The sequence below is a fragment of the Tachyglossus aculeatus genome, chromosome 25, assembly GCF_015852505.1.
Source record: "Tachyglossus aculeatus isolate mTacAcu1 chromosome 25, mTacAcu1.pri, whole genome shotgun sequence".
Classification (NCBI taxonomy): domain Eukaryota; kingdom Metazoa; phylum Chordata; class Mammalia; order Monotremata; family Tachyglossidae; genus Tachyglossus; species Tachyglossus aculeatus.
In genome coordinates this window covers 523,642-542,655 of record NC_052090.1, presented here as the reverse complement: position 1 = coordinate 542,655, position 19,014 = coordinate 523,642, and the positions used below count along the sequence as shown (strand labels likewise).

At 44.4% G+C, this 19,014-nt stretch overlaps 1 protein-coding gene across 3 annotated transcripts in view; it reads right to left on the bottom strand.

Annotated features, from left to right (window-relative positions):
* Positions 1-19,014, bottom strand: part of PTH2R (parathyroid hormone 2 receptor) — an 88,270-nt gene that overhangs the window by 44,140 nt on the left and 25,116 nt on the right. For 2 of the 3 annotated variants that reach the window (XM_038766781.1, XM_038766783.1), the window contains exons 2-3: positions 8,990-9,092; positions 2,785-2,895 (exon numbers count right to left, since the gene is read on the bottom strand). In XM_038766781.1, coding sequence (XP_038622709.1) covers positions 2,785-2,895; positions 8,990-9,068 — 190 coding nt within the window. In that variant the 5' untranslated portion in view covers positions 9,069-9,092. Of the gene's footprint in view, positions 1-2,784; positions 2,896-4,669; positions 4,819-8,989; positions 9,093-19,014 lie in introns of those variants that run through there. The other variant, XM_038766782.1, reaches the window with a different exon arrangement.

Sequence of the window (19,014 nt, the reverse complement as noted above, 5' to 3'; positions counted from 1 at the left end):
TCTCTCACCAATCATCCTGTTACCAAATCCTGTCTGTTCGACTTACACCACATCTCTAGAATCTGCCCTTTCCTTTCCAAACAGCTACCACACTGATTCAAGCATTTATCATATCTCACCCTGACTACTGCATCAGCCTCCTCACTGAACTCCCACCTCTCCAGTCCATACTTCACTGTGCTGCCAGGATCGTTTTTCTAAAAAACTGTTTAGTCTCTGACTCTCCACTCTTCAAAAACCTCCAATGACTGGCCCATCCATCTCTGCATCAAACAGAAACTCCTTACCATTTGCTATATCACTCAATCATCTCTCAATCAATCAATGGCATGTATTGAGCACTTAATATGTGCAGAATACTGTTCAAAGCACTTGGGAGAGTACTGTCCTACCTTACTTTGCTGATCTTCTCAATCCCACTTTCACACTTCACTCCTCTACTGCCAGTCTACCTACTTTGATCTCACCCATTTCATCACTGACACCTCGCATATGTGCTCCCTCTGGCCTAGAACTCCTTCCCATTTCATATCAGGCAGACCATCACTCATCTTCAAATCCCTACAAAAAGCACCTTTCCTCCAAAAGACTTTCCCTGACCAAGCTCTCACTTTCCTATCTAAGCCCTCCTTTCTGTGCCACCTGGGCACCTGGGTCTGAACCCCTTGGCACTTATGTGCATATCCATCAGTAATTTATTTTAATGTCTGTACCCTTCTAGTCTGTAAGCTTCTTGTGGGCCAGTATTGTGTTTACCAATTCAATTGTTTTACACTCTCCCAAGAGCTCAGTACAGTGCTCTGTGCACAGTAAACCCTTAATAAATGCTAAATCAATTGCATTTATTGTTTAATGAATACTTATGGTGTGTAGTAGTGGTCTGTTAGTTATGAAAGGGAAGGGCATTCCAGACCAGAGGCAGGATATGGGAAAGGGGTAAGATAAAATAGGTTGGCACTAGAGGAGTGAACCTAGGTTCTTTTTCACTTCTCTGAAGGCACACAACTACGCACCCTGATATAAGCACTTAATAGACAAATTCGTGACATGCACTTCTCAAGGAAAGAGCAGAACAAAAGTCAGAGCTCAAGAACTGCCTAGCCCCAGTCTGCACAGTCCCTGAGAAGGGGTACAGCCTTCCCTCCTATCCCAGTCCCTCCACCATTCCTTATGAATTCCTGGAGCCATTCATCTCAAAATCCTTCTGGTCAGTTCCTGCTTGCAGCTGGCAGCATCGCTGGTCACATCCAGCAGCTCAGGGTTGCATTCCTTTATTCACACTCCAGTTCCTTAGAACAAGGATTTATGGAGGATAAATCCACTCACTGGTCCCCAAATCTAGATTCCATTTTCTGTCTCATTTTTACACAATATTTACCCCTTTCTCCTGGCTAATTCACTTCCTTCCTTTTCTTTGATTGGTTCTCTCACTTGATTGTCCATGACAAAATATATGATTCCTAAGAGAAATTCTTCTTTGGGGTTCATTTTCCTCTTTGACTCAAAGCTTTGCTCTTGGGAAAAGGTTTCCCAGGCTTTTCTACTGTTTCAGCTTGCCTGTCTCCCACTTAAAGGAATATGCTCTAACTAGAATGAAGATGTTCTTTTCCTTCAGAACCTGATTTTATGTGGGATCTTGATTTTAGTGTGGTACTTTCAATTGCTGTTAATCAATATTTTCCTTTCCCAGAGACCCAATTTCCAAAAAAAATCAATATCAGTTCCCACAATTTTACCTTTTCTCTTCCCATATTTCAGTTGTGAAATCACATTTTTTGGTGGAAACAAACCCTGTCCTCCCCCTGACTGTCCCATCACTTTAGACAGCACCACCAACCTTCCTGTCTCACAAGCCCATAACCTTGGTGTTATCCTTGACTCCTCTCTCTCAATCAACCTACAAATTTAATCCATCACCAAATCCTGTTGGTTCCACCTGCATAACACTGCTAAAATACGCCCTTTCTTCTCCAACTCCATTGCTACCACGTTACTACAATCACTCATCCTATTCTGCCTAGATTACTGCATCAGCCTCCTTGCTTACCTCCCAGCTTCTTGTCTCTTCCCACTCTAGTCCACACTTCACACTGCTTCCCGGATCATTTTTCTACCAAAATGTTCTGGGCACATCATCCTGCTCCTCAAAGAACTACAGTGGTTGTCCATCAACCTCAGTATCTAACAAAAACTCTTCCCCATTGGATATAAAGCACTTAATCACCTTGCCCCCTCCTACCACACCCTACTTCCCTCTTACAACTCAGGCTTCACACTTTGTTTCTCTAGTCCTAACCTTCTCACTGGGCCTCAGATCTCGCTTGTCTCACCGCTAACCACTAGCCCACATCCAGCCTCTGGCCTGGAACACCCTCTCTCCTCTAATCTGACAGACAACCACTCTCCCCAGGTTCAAAGCCCTATTGAAGGCACATCTACTCCAAGAGGTCTTCCCAGACTAAGCCCCACTTTTTCTGAGCTCCCACTCCCTTCTGTGTCACCCTGACTTGCTCTCTTTGCTCTCCCCACTCCCAGCCCCAAAGCACTTATATACACATCTGTTATTTTATTTACTTGTACTGATAGCTGTCTCCCCCACTCTAGACTGTGCGCTCGTTGTGGGCAGTGAATGTCACTGTTTATTGTTGTATTGTACTTTCCCAAGCGCTTAGTACAGTGCTCTGCACACAGTAAGAGCTCAATAAATACAATTGAATGAATGAATCAATCAATCAATGGGGACCTGTTGCTAGAGGAGACACCACACAAGGATGCATGAAGTACCTTTGTGATTGAAGTCATAGATATAGGCAGGGCAGGGGACAGCCACCATATGTCCCACGGTCCCTCTGGGCCAACATATGAGTCCATCCCATTCTGGAAGACAGCTTCCCTCTGAAAGAAGGAAGTGGGAAGAGAGACGAGTTTACAGACACAGCTAAGCAGACATTGCCCATTAAACCTTTTCTTCGGTGTTTTTCCAATCTCAGCTGTTTCAAAGCCTCAGTGAAGATGGAAGAAAGAAATATGGGAGGAAAAATGAGGTCTACATGTGACCTGAAGTCAGTGTCTTTTCTGGCTGTACTGTCAATGTTAACTTTTAAGATTTATGGCTTACTATGTGCCAACCACTGTACTAGATACAATGCAATCAGATCTATGCCACATGGCGCTCCCAGTCTATGGAGGAGGCAGAATAGGTATCCATAGGTATCTCCATTTCATAGATGAGGAAACAGGCCCAAAGAAGTGATTTACTTCAAGTCATGCTACAAGCAGTGGAGGTTTCAGGGATTAGAATACAGGTCTCCTGACTCTCAGACCTATGCTGTGGTCACTAGGCTATGTTGCTCTTGTAAATGTGAAAAACCACTGAAGACTCCCCAGGAGAGCTGGAGAGAAATTCAAATTTAGAGCACTGGGCCTGGCCTTTGCAAAAGTCTTCTAGCTCAAGCCAGAAGTGCTTTCTGGGCAAGCTTAGCACCCCTGTGGAACCCCGTTGTAAATGATTTGGGATCTGGCTTGGGGGACTGGAATTATACAGGATGATCCTGAAATCTGGGGCTGCTTTGACTCCTCTAGTGGGACTGTTGTGGCCTGGTGGTGGAAGAGGATTGAAACAGCTATGGCTGTGCTGTGATGATGACCCAGCAGTGAAATGGAGGTTGTTTTCTTCTTCAGTGTTTCCTAACTCTGCTCCTTCCTCTCCACCCTATGGTCCAAGCTCTTGTTACCACTTCCTTACTGATCTTCCTGCTTCCAGCCTCTCCCTCTTTGCTCTATCCTACTCACTTCTATCCTTAGGAAGCTCCAAAAGAAAGCCACTTCTCTCCACAACAAAAAGAAACTCCTGACTACTGACTTCAAGTCAGTACTGAAGCAGTGTGGCTTAGTGGATAGAGCATGTACCAGTGAGTCAGAATGACGTGGGGTTTAATCCCTGTTCTGCCACTTGCCTGCAGTGTGACCTTGGGCAAGTCACTTCACTTCTCTGGGCCTCAGTTACCTTATCTGTAAAATGGGAATTAAGAGTGTGAGCCCCATATGGGACAGGAACTGTGCCCAACTTGATTAACTTGTATCTACCCCAGTGCTTAGAACAGTGCTTGACACATAGTTAGCACTTATTTTTAATATTATTATTATTATTATTATTAATAAGTCTCTCCACCAATTCTGTCCAAGGTCCATGTCTGTCTGCATGCATGTGTATTCTCAGTATATGTGTGTGTACCTCTTTATGGATATTGTCCATCTCCTCTGTTTTGCTCCCTCTTTTCCCTTCTCTTTCTTTTACCCTCTCTGTCTTTTTCTCTTTTGTCTGCCTTTTTACCTCCAAGACACTTCACTACAGGAATCCCATCTCCCTGACCAAGTGGATTTGACAAGTCGGCAGCAAGAGCTGAATTTCACATTTGGTGGCACCCTTAATTTTAGAGAGTCTGGCACAGCCTCTTTGCCCATGTCCTGACAGCAGAGTTCTTATACAGGACCTGGCAGCGAGACTCCCGATTTCACTCCCACTGCCTTCATCACACAGCCATCAAGACCTCAAAGCCCCCTGGAGGCATTGGACAATTTATGCCCTCCCACCTTGTTCTGCTCCTCTCCTAGCTTCTGATTGTCCCCAAATTCAGTCCCATTTCAAGAATCAGCCCCTCCTCCTCACCAGGTTCATTCCAACATCACAAATCTTGGACGGTTTCCATGAAGACCAGTTAATGTTCTGAACAAGTGGGTGTTCTTATGTTTATTCCTGGGATCCTGGTCATCATGTCCTTCTAAGAAAGCACATTCTCTTGATGAATGCTCCATCCACACTTTTTCCTGCTTAAAAGTGCTATGACATACCACCTCTAGGATTCCCATTCTTTTTTATCTCTGCATTTTCTCCCTCCCCCTATTGCTATTGCTGCTGCCACTGCTGCTGAATTCTGTGGTACGGGCTCTACCCCATTACTCCTCTCCCTGTCCAGCCTGCCACTGTTCAGAGCCTCAGTCATTCTGCCCTGTTTCAAAATGAAAGCTGATCCCAGATGTAATGCATTTTTTCCTCGGAACAAGATCCAGAAACTCTGATTTGGCCAGGCCATTGGAAAGGGCCCCAGCTTTAATATGGGGGTAGCACCAATTGAATTTAACCCAGAGAGCTCTGGCTTCCATCCTCTCTCATCCACCAGCCTACCTCAGTCCTGTCTTTCCAATGTAGCTGTCCTTCACTGACTCTCATACTGCCACTTGCTTCTCATTACCTTGGGAGAGGTCCATCTCCCTCTCTGTCACTCTGCATCTATTGTAGTCTCTCCTTCCTTCATCTTTCCTGTCCCCAGGCCTTCTTGCCCACACTGTTGAAACTTCAGCTTTCAAAGATTCAGCTGTCCTCAACCTTCTTTTTGGGGAGTGAGGGTGATGGGGAACCAAAGAGAAGGAGGGAGGTTGAGACTTGAACTGATCTGGGTTGGATTAGGGCTGGAATTAGGACTAAGCAGAGGATGAAGCAGGTGGGACTGGGCTAGACTGGGGCTGGACTGCATCACAGAGCAACCTGGGTATGCTCAGAAACTAGGGCAATTTGTCTCAAAGTAGAAACTTTTGTTCATTCCCAAAATGATAGGTTCTAATAATAACAACAATAATTAATAATTATGGTTTGGTAAACCCTTATTACCTTCCCAGGGCTGTACTAATTGCCTGGTTAGATTTGGAATAATCAGATCGGACCCAGTTCCCATCCCACATGGGGCTTACAGTCTAAGTAGGAAGATGACCAGGTAATTTAATCCCCGTTTTATAAATGAGGAAGCAGAAGCACAGAGAAGTTAAGTGGCATGCCCAAGGTCTCCCAGCAGGCTAGTAGGAGAGCCAGGATTAGCACTCAGGATCTCTGTCTCCCAGGCCTGTGCTCTAGCCATTAAGCCATGCTACTTCTCATTTCATATATGTCTCTTTCCCCACAATCCCTGGATCCTACTTCGACTCCAGTTTGCCACAACCCACTGTCCCAATCTTTAACACCACCCTGAGACCCTTAATCTCTGAGAGTCTGTCAGTTCAGGGCTGCAAGGCAGACAGTACAAGGAGCCCTGTCCAGCCAAAATCCCTCTTGGCAGAGGTATTCAAGTGCCACCTAGGGTGGCTCACGAGCAGTCCTTGAACACCCTTAAACATCTGGTCCCAGAGGCTGTCAGCACCTTCTTCAGTGGGATGCTCCCTGTAAATCCTTATCCCTCCAGTGGCCACTCAGACCCTCAGACCTGGCAGGTGGTGGTAGACAGTAGTGGGGTGCAGTTAGGCCCAGACGTTTCAGCTGCACAGGGACTCTCTGAAGGTGGGCCTGAGTGAGTGGCTGTTATTCCAGCACTGATCCAACCTCTGTTCTAGAGGAAAACTGGGTTTCATTGCACGGCAAAGAGAAAAGTGGATGACTTTCCACTTCCAATTAATTGAATGATGAACTCCCCAATCTCTCTTTCCAAATGAACACTATTAATTACTGTTTCCAAATCCTTTGTGCGGGCCAGGACCAAACTAATTAACTGGAGTTTTTTTGAGCTGTGGCATTTGGAGTGAATTTAAACTTTGGAGTTACCGAGATTGAGTTTCTACTTGTCTCTCATTTCATTCCATAAGCAAAGTGCAGTCGTGTTTGTAGTGGTCTGGTTCATTATTGCTGTCAGGGTAATTACAAATAACCCAGGTGGGCAGACGTTTTATTAAAGCAGAGCCAGGATGAGGAGTTCTTTTGGTCTCTCCATTTTGGTGGCTTGTTTATGATTCGGTTTCATTTTATGAGGTCAGAGTAAATTTTCATTTCTAATTTCTATTACTCAATTCATTTAACCCTAGTTTTTATTCAATTGGCCAATGTTTTATCTAATTGGCTTTTACTTAATTGTGTGAAACTGATTCTATCGCTTCTTGTTTGTGTCCATTAACATGGTAATGGGAAATTCAAGGCGGTGGGCAAATGACATTTTTTTATGTTCAAGTTTTGACTATTTCTTCTGGGCTTATTCTTGATTTTTCTTCTGGGACAATTCTCTACTATTTCTTGAAGGATACTAGATCAAGTCCCATTCCTCTTTCTGTGTGATTAAGATTTTCCAACCTGTGGGGGAATATCATGGTTACAAGCCACTATTCTCCAGACAGTGGTAAACTTGATTTCTAGGTCGTTTTAATCACTTCAAGAAAATCTTTTCAGCCCTCCCAAAGTTTTGCCTGAATCTTCCCTAAAACTCTCCAATGTTGTGGATGTTTCCTGGCAGTAGAGAGGAGGCACATCTTTAAGTATCTATGTCCCTAAAACATAACAAATGTCTACCTAATAGACAGGGAGGTCCATTTATGATGCTTCTTTTAGTACTCTTTCATGATGGAGCAATTTAATTTTAATGGTGGAATTTCTTACAGTACTCTCTCACTTCAAGATTGTCCTGCAAAGTTTACCTGGGCATAAACTGTTCCCTTTCCTTCCCCCTCTACTTCCAAAGTATTCTAATTGAAAAACAAAGATGGAAAGTCCACTACAACTTAGCATTAGATAATGACAGATATATTTAGGAGAAAGAGCAGGAGGAGTAGGAAAAGGACCTGTAGTATCTTAGCATAAAGGTAATTTCTTGCTGAATAGGATTCATTCATTCAATCATATTTATTGAGAGCTTACTGGGTGCAAAGCACTGTACTAAGCACTTAGGAAAGTACAGTATAACAGTAAACATTGTGGACATTGCCTGTCCACAATGAAAGATCCTCTTATATGTGCATGTAAAAAATTCAAAATGTTTTTATCACTGGGGTATATATTACAGATATATGCATGTGCCTGACGATTTATTTGTAAATGTCCCAGTACCAATGATGAACTAGACCACTACAATCATGATGGCACTTTTCTTATGGAATAAAATGTATATGTATATTTACAATGCAATTTAGGGAGTCAGAGGACCTGGGTTCTCATCCCAGCTCTGCCACTTACCTGTTTTGTGACCTTGGGCAAATCACAGAGAGGGGCTGTGTCTGACCTGATAGATTTGCACTTAGCAAATACTAACTACTATGTTTATTGTGTCTTTACCCTCTTTCCTAATATGCGTACACTGTATTGGTCAAATTTTGGGGTCTTTGGGTTTTTCCTTTGGAAAACTATACTTGGTTTGGTGCTCTTTCACTTAACACTAATGGGAAGAGCACAGACCTTGGAATCAGAGAACCCGGGTTCTAATCCTGACTCGGCCCCCTTGTCTGCCGTACAACATTGGACAAGTCACTGAACTTCTCTATGCCTCAGTTTCTTCATTTGTGAAATTAGGGTTGAAAGACCTATTATCTCTTCTACTTAGACTGTGAACCCTAGCTGGGATGGGAACTTTGTCTGACCTGATTATCTTGTAGCTACCTGAGAGTTAAGCACACTGCTAGACACATAGTAAGTACTTAGCAAATGCCACAAAACAATGATAATAATAATAACAGTAATAATAGTAATACTCTATTTCCATTGACCCAGTTAAGATTAAGCAGTGTGGCTCAGTGGAAAGAGCACAGGCTTTGGAATCAGAGGTCGTGGGTTCAAATCCCAGCTCTGCCAACTGTCAGCTGTGTGACTTTGGGCAAGTCACTTAACTTCTCTGTGCCTCAGTTACCTCATCTGTAAAATGGGATTAAGACTGTGAGCCCCCCGTGGGATAACCTGATCACCTTGTAACCTTCCCAGCGCTTAGAACAGTGCTTTGCACATAGTAAGCCCTTAATAAATACCATTATTATTACTATTATTACTGTTGTCATTATTATTATTATTATTATTACTAGAGTATAGTAGTTTATCCCTGCTTTGAGTATCTGACCATAACTTCTCCACACCTCCCCCTTCCCTCCCTTCTCCCCCTCCTCCCCCTTCCCTTCTGCCCTCACCCCATCCCCTTCATCTCTCTCTTAAGGGAGGCAGAAGCAGCTTAGCCATTTAGTTTCTCTACCTTACCTCCCTCCTGCAGCTGGGTTGTGATGTTCTGCTCACATTGTACTTTAGCTTTCAGGACCAGAACAATCTGCTCCTCCATGGTAATGGTGCCATCAGCATCCACCTGCAAAACAGAAGCTCATCCCATTCCTAACCCCACCTCCTCTGCACATTGCTGGGCTTAAGGTGCACTGAGTTTCATTTCAAAGAGAATCAGCAGAAAACTGTCACTGTCAAAAGATTAAAGTTTTCCTAAAGGACCACATTTTCACTCTGAAGACATGGTTGGGGATGCACTAAAACTTCTGATAGTTCCGGAAAACCAACATAAAGCATTCCTTCACCTGAATCCAAGCACAAACCTCTGTTCTGAGAGCAATTCTGGCTTGAGAGCAATTCCAGCTTGTGCATTTTTTTTTTAGCCACGGGAATAAAAATGAAAAGAAAATGGATGTCAGCAGAACTAGAACTAAATTGGAAAGTATTAACAAGTAAACTAAAAAGTTTTTTAACCAGCCAAGATCCAACCTATGATTTAGGAATTCTCCTGCAAGGAGAGATAGCATGATGAGCCAGTAGCAGCTGAAAGGGGCTTGTTTGTGGAGAATGTCGCTGTAGTTGGCTTTTTTAAACAAATTGCATTTGTTGAGTGCTTGTTATGTGCCAGACAGTGAACTAAATGTTGGGAAGATAAAAGCTAATCAGGTTGGACTCAGTCTATGTCCACATGAGATTCACAGTCTTAATCCTCTTTTAACAGATGAGGTAACTGAGGCACAGAGACATTAAGTGACTTGCCCAAGGTCATACAGCAGAGAAGTGGTGAAACCAGAAGTAGAACCTAAGGCTTCTGAATTCCAGACCCTTGCCTTATTCATTAAGCCATGCTGCTTCATGGCTTTCCCATACCACCATTCATTGACCCGACTTCCTCCTTCCTACTTCTGACCCCCAGTCTATAGCTTACCTAAGGGCCTAGGTATCTTTCAAGGTGATGACATCATTTCTCACATCAAACAACCAATCATTAAATCTATGTGGAACACATTCTCTTCTGAGATAGATTACTAATGTGGAATAGGTGAAGGCCAATGTGAAGTTAATAATGTAAGAAAAACGTATATAATGACATTTACTAAATGCTCACTATGAGCCAAGCATTGGATTAAGCCTGAGGTGGATATAAGATAATCAGATCAGACACAATCCTAATAAAGTAGTAATACTGGTAGTATATGTAACATACTTACTCCATGCAAAGCACTATACTAAACACTGGTAAAAATACATGGGGGAAAATTAAACACAGTCCCCTGGCCCTCCAGAGGTGGAAGGGGTTTTTTGACAGACACATAAGGAAAGCTGAAAACAACAGAAACCTTAAAACAACATAAAATACAGCACTCAGAGTCCAATAGTTTCCATGGTAGCGAGGATCTGAGGTGGTTCCATAGTGCTGCCCCGACAGCCCAGTCACAATGGAAGATTGCCATCATTCTAGCCTGGGAAGAGACCATCTGGGTTGCAACTTGGGTGTCTCGTGGCCCTGCAGGTGCAGTCGAGGTGGGAGTGAAGATCCTGGGATCTTGGGATCTGTCATCGCTGATGACACCCAGATCTACATCTCCGCCCCTGCTCTCTCCCCCTCTCTCCAGACTCGCATCTCCTCCTGCCTTCAGGACATCTCCATCTGGATGTCTGCCCACCACCTAAAGCTCAACATGTCGAAGACTGAACTCCTTGTCTTCCCTCCCAAACCTGGCCCTCTCCCTGACTTTCCCATCTCTGTTGATGGCACTACCATCCTTCCCGTCTCACAAGCCCGCAACCTTGGTGTCTTCCTCGACTCCGCTCTCTCATTCACCCCTCACATCCAAGCCGTCACCAAAATCTGCCGGTCTCAGCTCTGCAACATTGCCAAGATCCGCCCTTTCCTCTCCATGCATACCGCTACCCTGCTCATTCAAGCTCTCATCCTATCCCGTCTGGACTACCGCATCAGCCTTCTCTCTGATCTCCCATCCTCGTGTCTCTCCCCACTTCAATCCATACTTCATGCTGCTGCCCGGATTATCTTTGTCCAGAAACGCTCTGGGCATATTACTCCCCTCCTCAAAAATCTCCAGTGGCTACCAATCAATCTGCGCATCAGGCAGAAACCCCTCACCCTGGGCTTCAAGGCTCTCCATCACCTCGCCCCCTCCTACCTCACCTCCCTTCTCTCCTTCTACTGCCCACCCCGCACCCTCCGCTCCTCTGCTGCTAATCTCCTCACCATACCTCGTTCTCGCTTGTCCCGCCATCGACCCCCGGCCCACGTCATCCCCCGGGCCTGGGATGCCCTCCCTCTGCCCATCCGCCAAGCTAGCTCTCTTCCTCCCTTCAAGGCCCTGCTGAGAGCTCACCTCCTCCAGGAGGCCTTCCTAGACTGAGCCCCTTCCTTCCTCTCCCCCTCGTCCCCCTCTCCATCCCCCCATCTTACCTCCTTCCCTTCCCCACAGCACCTGTATATATGTATATATGTGTGTACGTATTTATTACTCTATTTATTTATTTATTTATTTTACTTGTACATATCTATTCTATTTATTTTATTTTGTTAGTATGTTTGGTTTTGTTCTCTGTCTCCCCCTTTTAGACTGTGAGCCCACTGCTGGGTAGGGACTGTCTCTATATGTTGCCAACTTGTACTTCCCAAGCGCTTAGTACAGTGCTCTGCACACAGTAAGCGCTCAATAAATACGATTGATGATTGATGATGATGGGAGGCACATAGGGAAGACAACAGGAATTCGCAGTGATTTTGCTCAGTGGACCTGTGGGAAGTGAAACTGAGGGGCAGACAGCCATGCCTCAAGTCCTTTACAGCCCTGCATGGACCTCACAATCTCGTCTCCTTGTTCCAGATGAAGAAACTGATATTTTACAGATCTGAGTCTATATAGATTGATTTTCTTAGACTGTGAGCTTGTTGTACTCTCCCATATGCTAACAGCTGTGCTCTATGCATAGTAAGCACTCAATACATAGCATCGATTGATTGACAAGGAGCACCATCCTTGGACTTAATCTTTTTTCTAAGGGTATATGTTAAGCGCTTATTATGTCCCAGGCACTGTTCTAAGTGCTAGGGTAGATACAGGCTAGTCAGTTTGGATGCAGTCCATGTCCCACATGGGGCTCATGGTCTTAATCCTCATTTACAGATGAGGTAACTGAGGCACAGAGAAGTTAAGGTATTTGCCCAAAGTCACAAAACAGACAAGTGGCGGAGCCGGAATTAGAACCCAGGTCCTTCTAACTCCTAGGCCCTTGCTCTATCCACTAGGCCATACTGCTTTACTGAATAATCTATTCTCATATTCAGCTAATTTATTCTCTCTTTATATGCAGTCCCTGAATATTCACTGTGGTTTGGCTGTAATGTGGCTAGAGACAAAGGGGGAGTCTGTCGACAGGGTGAGATGGTTTGAACTCACTGGGCCTTGATGTTGAAAATAAATGGTTTTGTGCATGAGGCACTGGGCTCACTGAGCCCCATCAAGGTGCATTGTCCTTAATGGAAGGGAGTGTGTGCTGAATTACAAGAGGGAGATGGGCATGATGGAAAGGGCCTGGGGAAACCATACTTCCTTTTGTGGATATGCCACCATGTTTGGTGGCTGTAAAAATTTCCTGGATTTGAATTTAATCTGTGTAGGAGAGGACAGTGACTTTGTTAAGGCTATCTAATGACGGGAAATCTCAAGAGGTAAGCCTGATCCATTAACAGTGGCAATCACTGTGGCTAAAATGGTCAGACTCTGAGCTGCGAAAACCCTGAAACTCAGCTTTTCCAGCCACACTCCCCATACAGCTTTTATTTTGTTTTCTATTTATCCATGTCATCTTTTATTTTGATCACGTGCTTTTCTAGTTCTATTTCATCCTTATGTGTCCATTGCCAGCAACCTTCTACCACATTGTTAGGACCCAAGCTCCTTGAGGGCCAGAAACCCTGACTGATTCTCATCTGTGTATTCTTTCCCAGTGCTTAGTACACAGTTCTACACCCAGTAAGTGCTTAATAAATACTATTACTACTACTGCCATGGTGTTCAAAAATGTTATGGAAGAGCCATGAAAAATATTCTCTCTTATTCAAGAGGTATTGCTTCTGTTTCACTTATTATTAGTGAGTTTCCTTGACATGTTTCAAAGAGGGAAGTGTAGATAGCAAAATCTCAATAGGCTGGACTAAAGGACCAGTCCGTGATCTTTCACAGTGTGCTCACTGGTGTTTGTGCCTGATGAAATCGCTGTCACTGACCTCTAGAGTCCCATTGACCTTCCAACAGCTGATGGGGAGTTCTGTCACCCAGCTGTCCACAGTCATTTTGGACCCATTTCAACTGAAAAATGGATCTTTAAACCAGACCTGGGAGAATGTGCTGCTTATTATAACTCAGCTGACCCCATCTGGACTGGGGGACACCTGATGCAATGGGGTGTCTTGCCTACTTTTGCTCTAGAGAAGGCTACACTGGAGGGTCTGATGGGTTTGTGTTTAGCTAGAGTGGTGCTAGGGGAAAAACAGCTTGTCTGTGGTGCTTGTTTCCTTTCCCATCCACCCTTTTTTGAGGTTTTTCTTCGTACCTCTGATGCTTCTCTCCTCTTACGCTGGACTGCAAGAGTAAGGGAAACTCATTCCCAGTTAGAAGGGAATTCCTTTTCACAATTTTTCTCTTTCATTCAAATGAATCTAAACTCATCTCTTCCAAGTGGACATGAACATCTAAGACAGACCAAAGGATACCCTCAATAAAGACAACCAATGGGTACTAACAATGGCTAGCACTGCTCACTCCCTTTCTTCTTGCCTGTAATTCTGCCTTCACACTTTTTATGGTATTTGTTAAGAGCTTACTGTGTGCCAGGCACTGTACTAAGCACTGGGGTAGATACAAGATAATCAGATTGGACATAGTCCATGTCCCAAGTGGGGCTTAGTCTTAATCCCCATTTTACAGGTGAGGTAACTGAGGCACAAAGAAGTTATGTGACTTACCCAAGGTCATAAGTAGGTAAGTGGTGGAACTAGGATTAGAACTCAAGGCCTGTGACACCCAGGCCCATGCTCTTTCCACTAGGCCATCCTGCTGCATGTTGCTTCATATCTGGCAGAGATCACTTCTTTCCCCATCTTGAAAGCCCTTCTGAAGTCATATCTTCTCCAGGAGGCCTTGCCCAATTAATTTCCCCACCTTACTTCTCTTCCCTACTGTTGCTTCAGCAAACTACCACCTCTAGGTAGATGAAACCCAAATCTACATCTCCAGCCCTTATCTCTCTCCCTCTCCACAGTCTCACACTTCCTCCTGCCTTCAAGACAACTCTACTTAGATGCCCTCCCATCACCTCAGGCTTAATATGTCCAAAAGAGTACTCCTTATCTTCCCAGCCAAATCCTGTCCTCCCCTTGACTTTCCCATCACTGTAGATGGCACCCACCATCCTTCCTGTCTCACAAGTCTGTAATCTTCATGTTATCCCTGCCTCCTCTCTTTCATTCAACCCACATATTCATTCTACCACAAAACCCTATATAATAATAATGATGGCATTTATTAAGCATTTACTATGTGCAACGCACTGTTCTAAGTGTAGGGGAGGCTACAAGGTGATCAGGTTGTCCCAAGGGGGGCTCACAGTCAATCCCCATTTTACAGATGAGGTAACTGAGGCACAGAGAAGTTAAGTGACTTGCCCAAAGTCACACAGCTGACAATTGGTGGAACCAGAATTTGAACCCATGACCACTGACTCCAAAGCCCGTGCTCTTTCCACTGAGCCGTGCTGCTTCTCAGCTCAGTCAGTTCTCAGTGCTGTCAGTTCAACCTTCACAACATCACTAAAATCTTCTCTCTCCTCTCCATCTGAACTGCTACCATATTAATCCAATCACTTATCCCACCTCGATTACTGTATCAGCCTCCTTGCTGACCTCCCAGACTCCTGTGTCTCCCTACTCCAGTCCATACTTCACTGTGCTGTCTGGATTACTTTTTTACAAAAGCATTCAGGCTAAGTTTCCCCACTCAAGAACCTACAGTGATTATCTATCCACCTCTGCATCAAACAGAAACTGCTTACCATGAGCTTTAAAGCACTCAATCACCTTGTGCTCTCCTACCTCATCTTGCTGCTCTCCTACTACAACCCAGCCAGCACACTTCACTCCTCTACTGCCAACCTACTCACTGTAACTTAATCTCACCTATCTTGCCCCCAACCTCTCACACACATCCTGCCTGCGGCCTGGAATGCCCTCCCTTTTCATATCAGACAAAAAATTAATGTCCCCACTTTCAAAGCTTTATCAAAAGGACATATCATCCAAGAGGCCTTCCCTGACTAAGCCCTCATTTCCTCTTTCCCCACTCCTTTCTGTGTCACTGTGACTTGCTCCCTTTTCTCACCACCCCTCTCAGCCCCGCAGCACTTATGTACATTTCTGTAATTTATTTATTTATGTTAACATTGTCTCCCCCTCTAGACTGTAAGCTAGTTGTGGGAAGGAAATGTACCTATTATATTGTTGTGTTGTACTCTCCCAAGAACTTAGTGTAGTGCTCTGCACATAATCAGCAGTTAAATAAATGCAATTGATTGACTGACTTAAGCAGTTGTGTTTTCCCCCTTCCATCCCCACTAGTACTTATGTATATATCTTAAATAGCTTTGCACTCTATCATGTCCTCTTATCTGTAATTTATTGTAGCGTCTTTCTCCCATCCTTGAGGACATAGATCATGTCTACTAACACTTTTGTAGTCTTCCAAGTACTGAGAATGGTCCTCTGCATACAGTAGGTGCTCCATAAATATCATTCAATCCAGTACTTCAAGTACTTTATGCTTTATGCTTTAAATAAATACCAGTTGTACTTACTGCTGCTACTACTACTACTACTACTACTACTACTACTACCACCACCACCACCATGCAGAAATCCAGCTTGTTACATATAGAGCCCCAGATACTGAGTTTGCAATAGAGGTCCCAGAATTTGTGCAGTGAATGTGAAGGCCACTCCTGAGAAACAACTGTATTTGAAATACAAGAAGACACAAAGAGGGAATCCTGCAGGATAGCAACATCTCTTTAACAATCTGATAAATGTGGCTTCCATCACCTAGAATGAGGCCACTCCGAAGCACATTAGACTCTAAGAATAACCAGCTGTCCTTCATTTTGGAAGACAGTGGTGTTGATGGTGAGGTTCTAACCAAGGATTCCTTGTTTAATTTCTACTACCCTCGGTCAGGCCATCATTAGCACATACATATCTAATGAGTCATGTACTTTAAATAGTTATTCATTTATTCAATTTGTTGTCTTTCCATATTCTGGTGGCTATCACCTGTATTTCCATGTCTTCTCTCAGCTTTCACTATCTATAAATCATCTGTGTCTTTTTGTCTTCCCATTAGACAGTAAGCTCCTTCAGGGCAGGAACCACATCATTTACTGTTACTGTATTCACCCAGGTGCTTGATAGAGTGCTCAATATGGACTGCTGTGTGCATTGGATAGCCTCCAAGAGGTCTTTTCTGACTAAGCCTTCATTTCCCCATCTGCCCTCTCCTTACTGTCAACTATGTACTTGCCTGTCTATCCCTTAAGCACTTTGATAATCACCTCAATCTCTCAGTACTAATGTAAATACAATCTACTATTTTCCCTAGGAATAATTTATTTTAATGTCGGTATCATCTTGTACACTGTAAGCCTCTCAGTCAATCAATCAGTGGTATTTATCAGCAAAAGTTTCACTGACTCTTCCTCAACCTCTCACCCCCTAAAAGTGGGTGTCCCTCAAGACTCTCCTCTGAGCCCTGTTCTCTTCTCACTTTACACTCACTCCTTAGGGAACTCATGCACTCATATGCCTTCAACCTCCCTATGGATGACTCCCAAATCTACACCACTAGTCCTAGATATAACTTCCTTTGCAATCTCATGCTTCTTTTTGCTCTCAAGACATCTGGACAGGGATGTCTTGCTGGCACCACAAGCTCAATATGTCCCAAACTGAACTCCTCTTTTTCCCCTCTAAAATCCTCTTCTCCTCTTAACAGTCTCATCACAGTTCATTCATTCATTCATTCATATTTATTGAGAACTTACTGTGTGCAGAACACAATATAAAGCACTTCGGAGAGTACAATATAACAATAAACAGACACATTCCCTGCTCACAATGAGCTTATAGTCTAGAGGGAGACACAGACAATTAATACATATAAATAAATTACAGATATGTCCATAAATGCTGTGGGACTGGGAGGGCAAAGGGACCAAGTCAAGGCAAAGCAGAAGGGAGTGGGAAAAGAGGAAAGGGGGGCTAGAAGAAGAGGAAAGGGGGGCTAGGAGAAGAGGAAAGGGGGGCTTGGTCAGAAAGGCCCTCTTGGAGATGTACTTTTGATAAGGCTTTGAAGTGGGGTAGAATAGTCTCTTGGATTTGAGGAGGGAGTGCATTCCAGGCCAGAGTAAGATATGGGTGAGAAGCCAACAGTGAGATAGACGAGACTGAGGTACAGTGAGGTTAACATTAGATGAATGAAATGTGTGGGCTGGGTTGTAAAAGGAGAGTAGTGAGGTAAGGTAGGAAGGGGCAAGGTGATTAAGTGCTTTAAAGCCAATGGTGAGGAGCTTTTGTTTGATATGGAGGTGGGTGGGCAACCACTGGAGTTTCTTGAGGAGTGGGGAAACATGGGCTGAATATTTTTGAATGAAAATGATTAGGGCAGCAACTCCTCACCCTCGGCCTCAAGGCTCTCCATCACCTCGCCCCCTCCTACCTCACCTCCCTTCTCTCCTTCTACAGCCCACCCCGCACCCTCCGCTCTTCTGCCGCTAATCTCCTCACCGTGCCTCGTTCTCACCTGTCCCGCCGTCGACCCCTGGCCCACGTCATCCCCCAGGCCTGGAATGCCCTCCCTCTGCCCATCCACCAAGCTAGCTCTCTTCCTCCCTTCAAGGCCCTACTGAGAGCTCACCTCCTCCAGGACGCCTTCCCAGACTGAGCACCTTCCTTCCTCTCCCCCTCGTCCCCCTCTCCACCCCCCCGTCTTACCTCCTTCCCTTCCCCACAGCACCTGTATATATGTATATATGTTTGTACATATTTATTACTCTATTTATTTGTTTATTTATTTTACTTGTACATATCTGTTCTATTTATTTTATTTTGTTAATATGTTTGGTTTTGTTCTCTGTCTCCCCCTTCTAGACTGTGAGCACACTGTTGGGTAGGGACTGTCTCTATATGTTGCCAGCTTGTACTTCCCAAGCTCTTAGTACAGTGCTCTGCACACAGTAAGCGCTCAATAAATACGATTGATTGATTGATTGATTGATTGGAGTATGGACTGGACTGGGGAGAAAAAGGAGGTAAGGGAGGTCGGCAAGGAGGCTGCTACAATAATCAAGGCAGGATAAGATAAGGGCCTGCATTTATGTGGTAGCAGTTAGAACAGAGAGGGAGGGGCAGATTTGGGGAGCGTTGTGAAGGTAGAACTGGCAGGATTTAATGATGGCTTAAATATGTGGGTGGAATGAGAGAGAGGAGTCAAGGATAATGCCAAGGTTAGAGGTTTCTGAGACAGGAAGAATGGAGGTGCCATCAACAGTGATGGGAAAGTGAGCGGGAGGACAGGGTTTGGATGGGGAAATAAGAAGTTCAGTTTTAGCCATATTAAGTTTGAGGTGACAGGAGGACAGCCAAGTAGAGATGTCTTGAAGGCAGGAGGAAATGTGAGACTGCAATTTTCCAAGGTAGTAGGCATCATCATCATCAATCGTATTTATTATTTAGTAGGCATGGATAGAGAAAAGAAGGGGACCCAGAACTGAACTCTGAGGGACACCCACAGTTAGGGGATGGGAGACAGAGGAGGAGCCCATGGAAGAGTCTGAGAATCAGTGGTCAGAGAAACAAGAGGAGAACCAGGAGAGGACAGTGTCAATGAAGCTGAGGTTGGATAATGTTTCCAGGAGAAGGG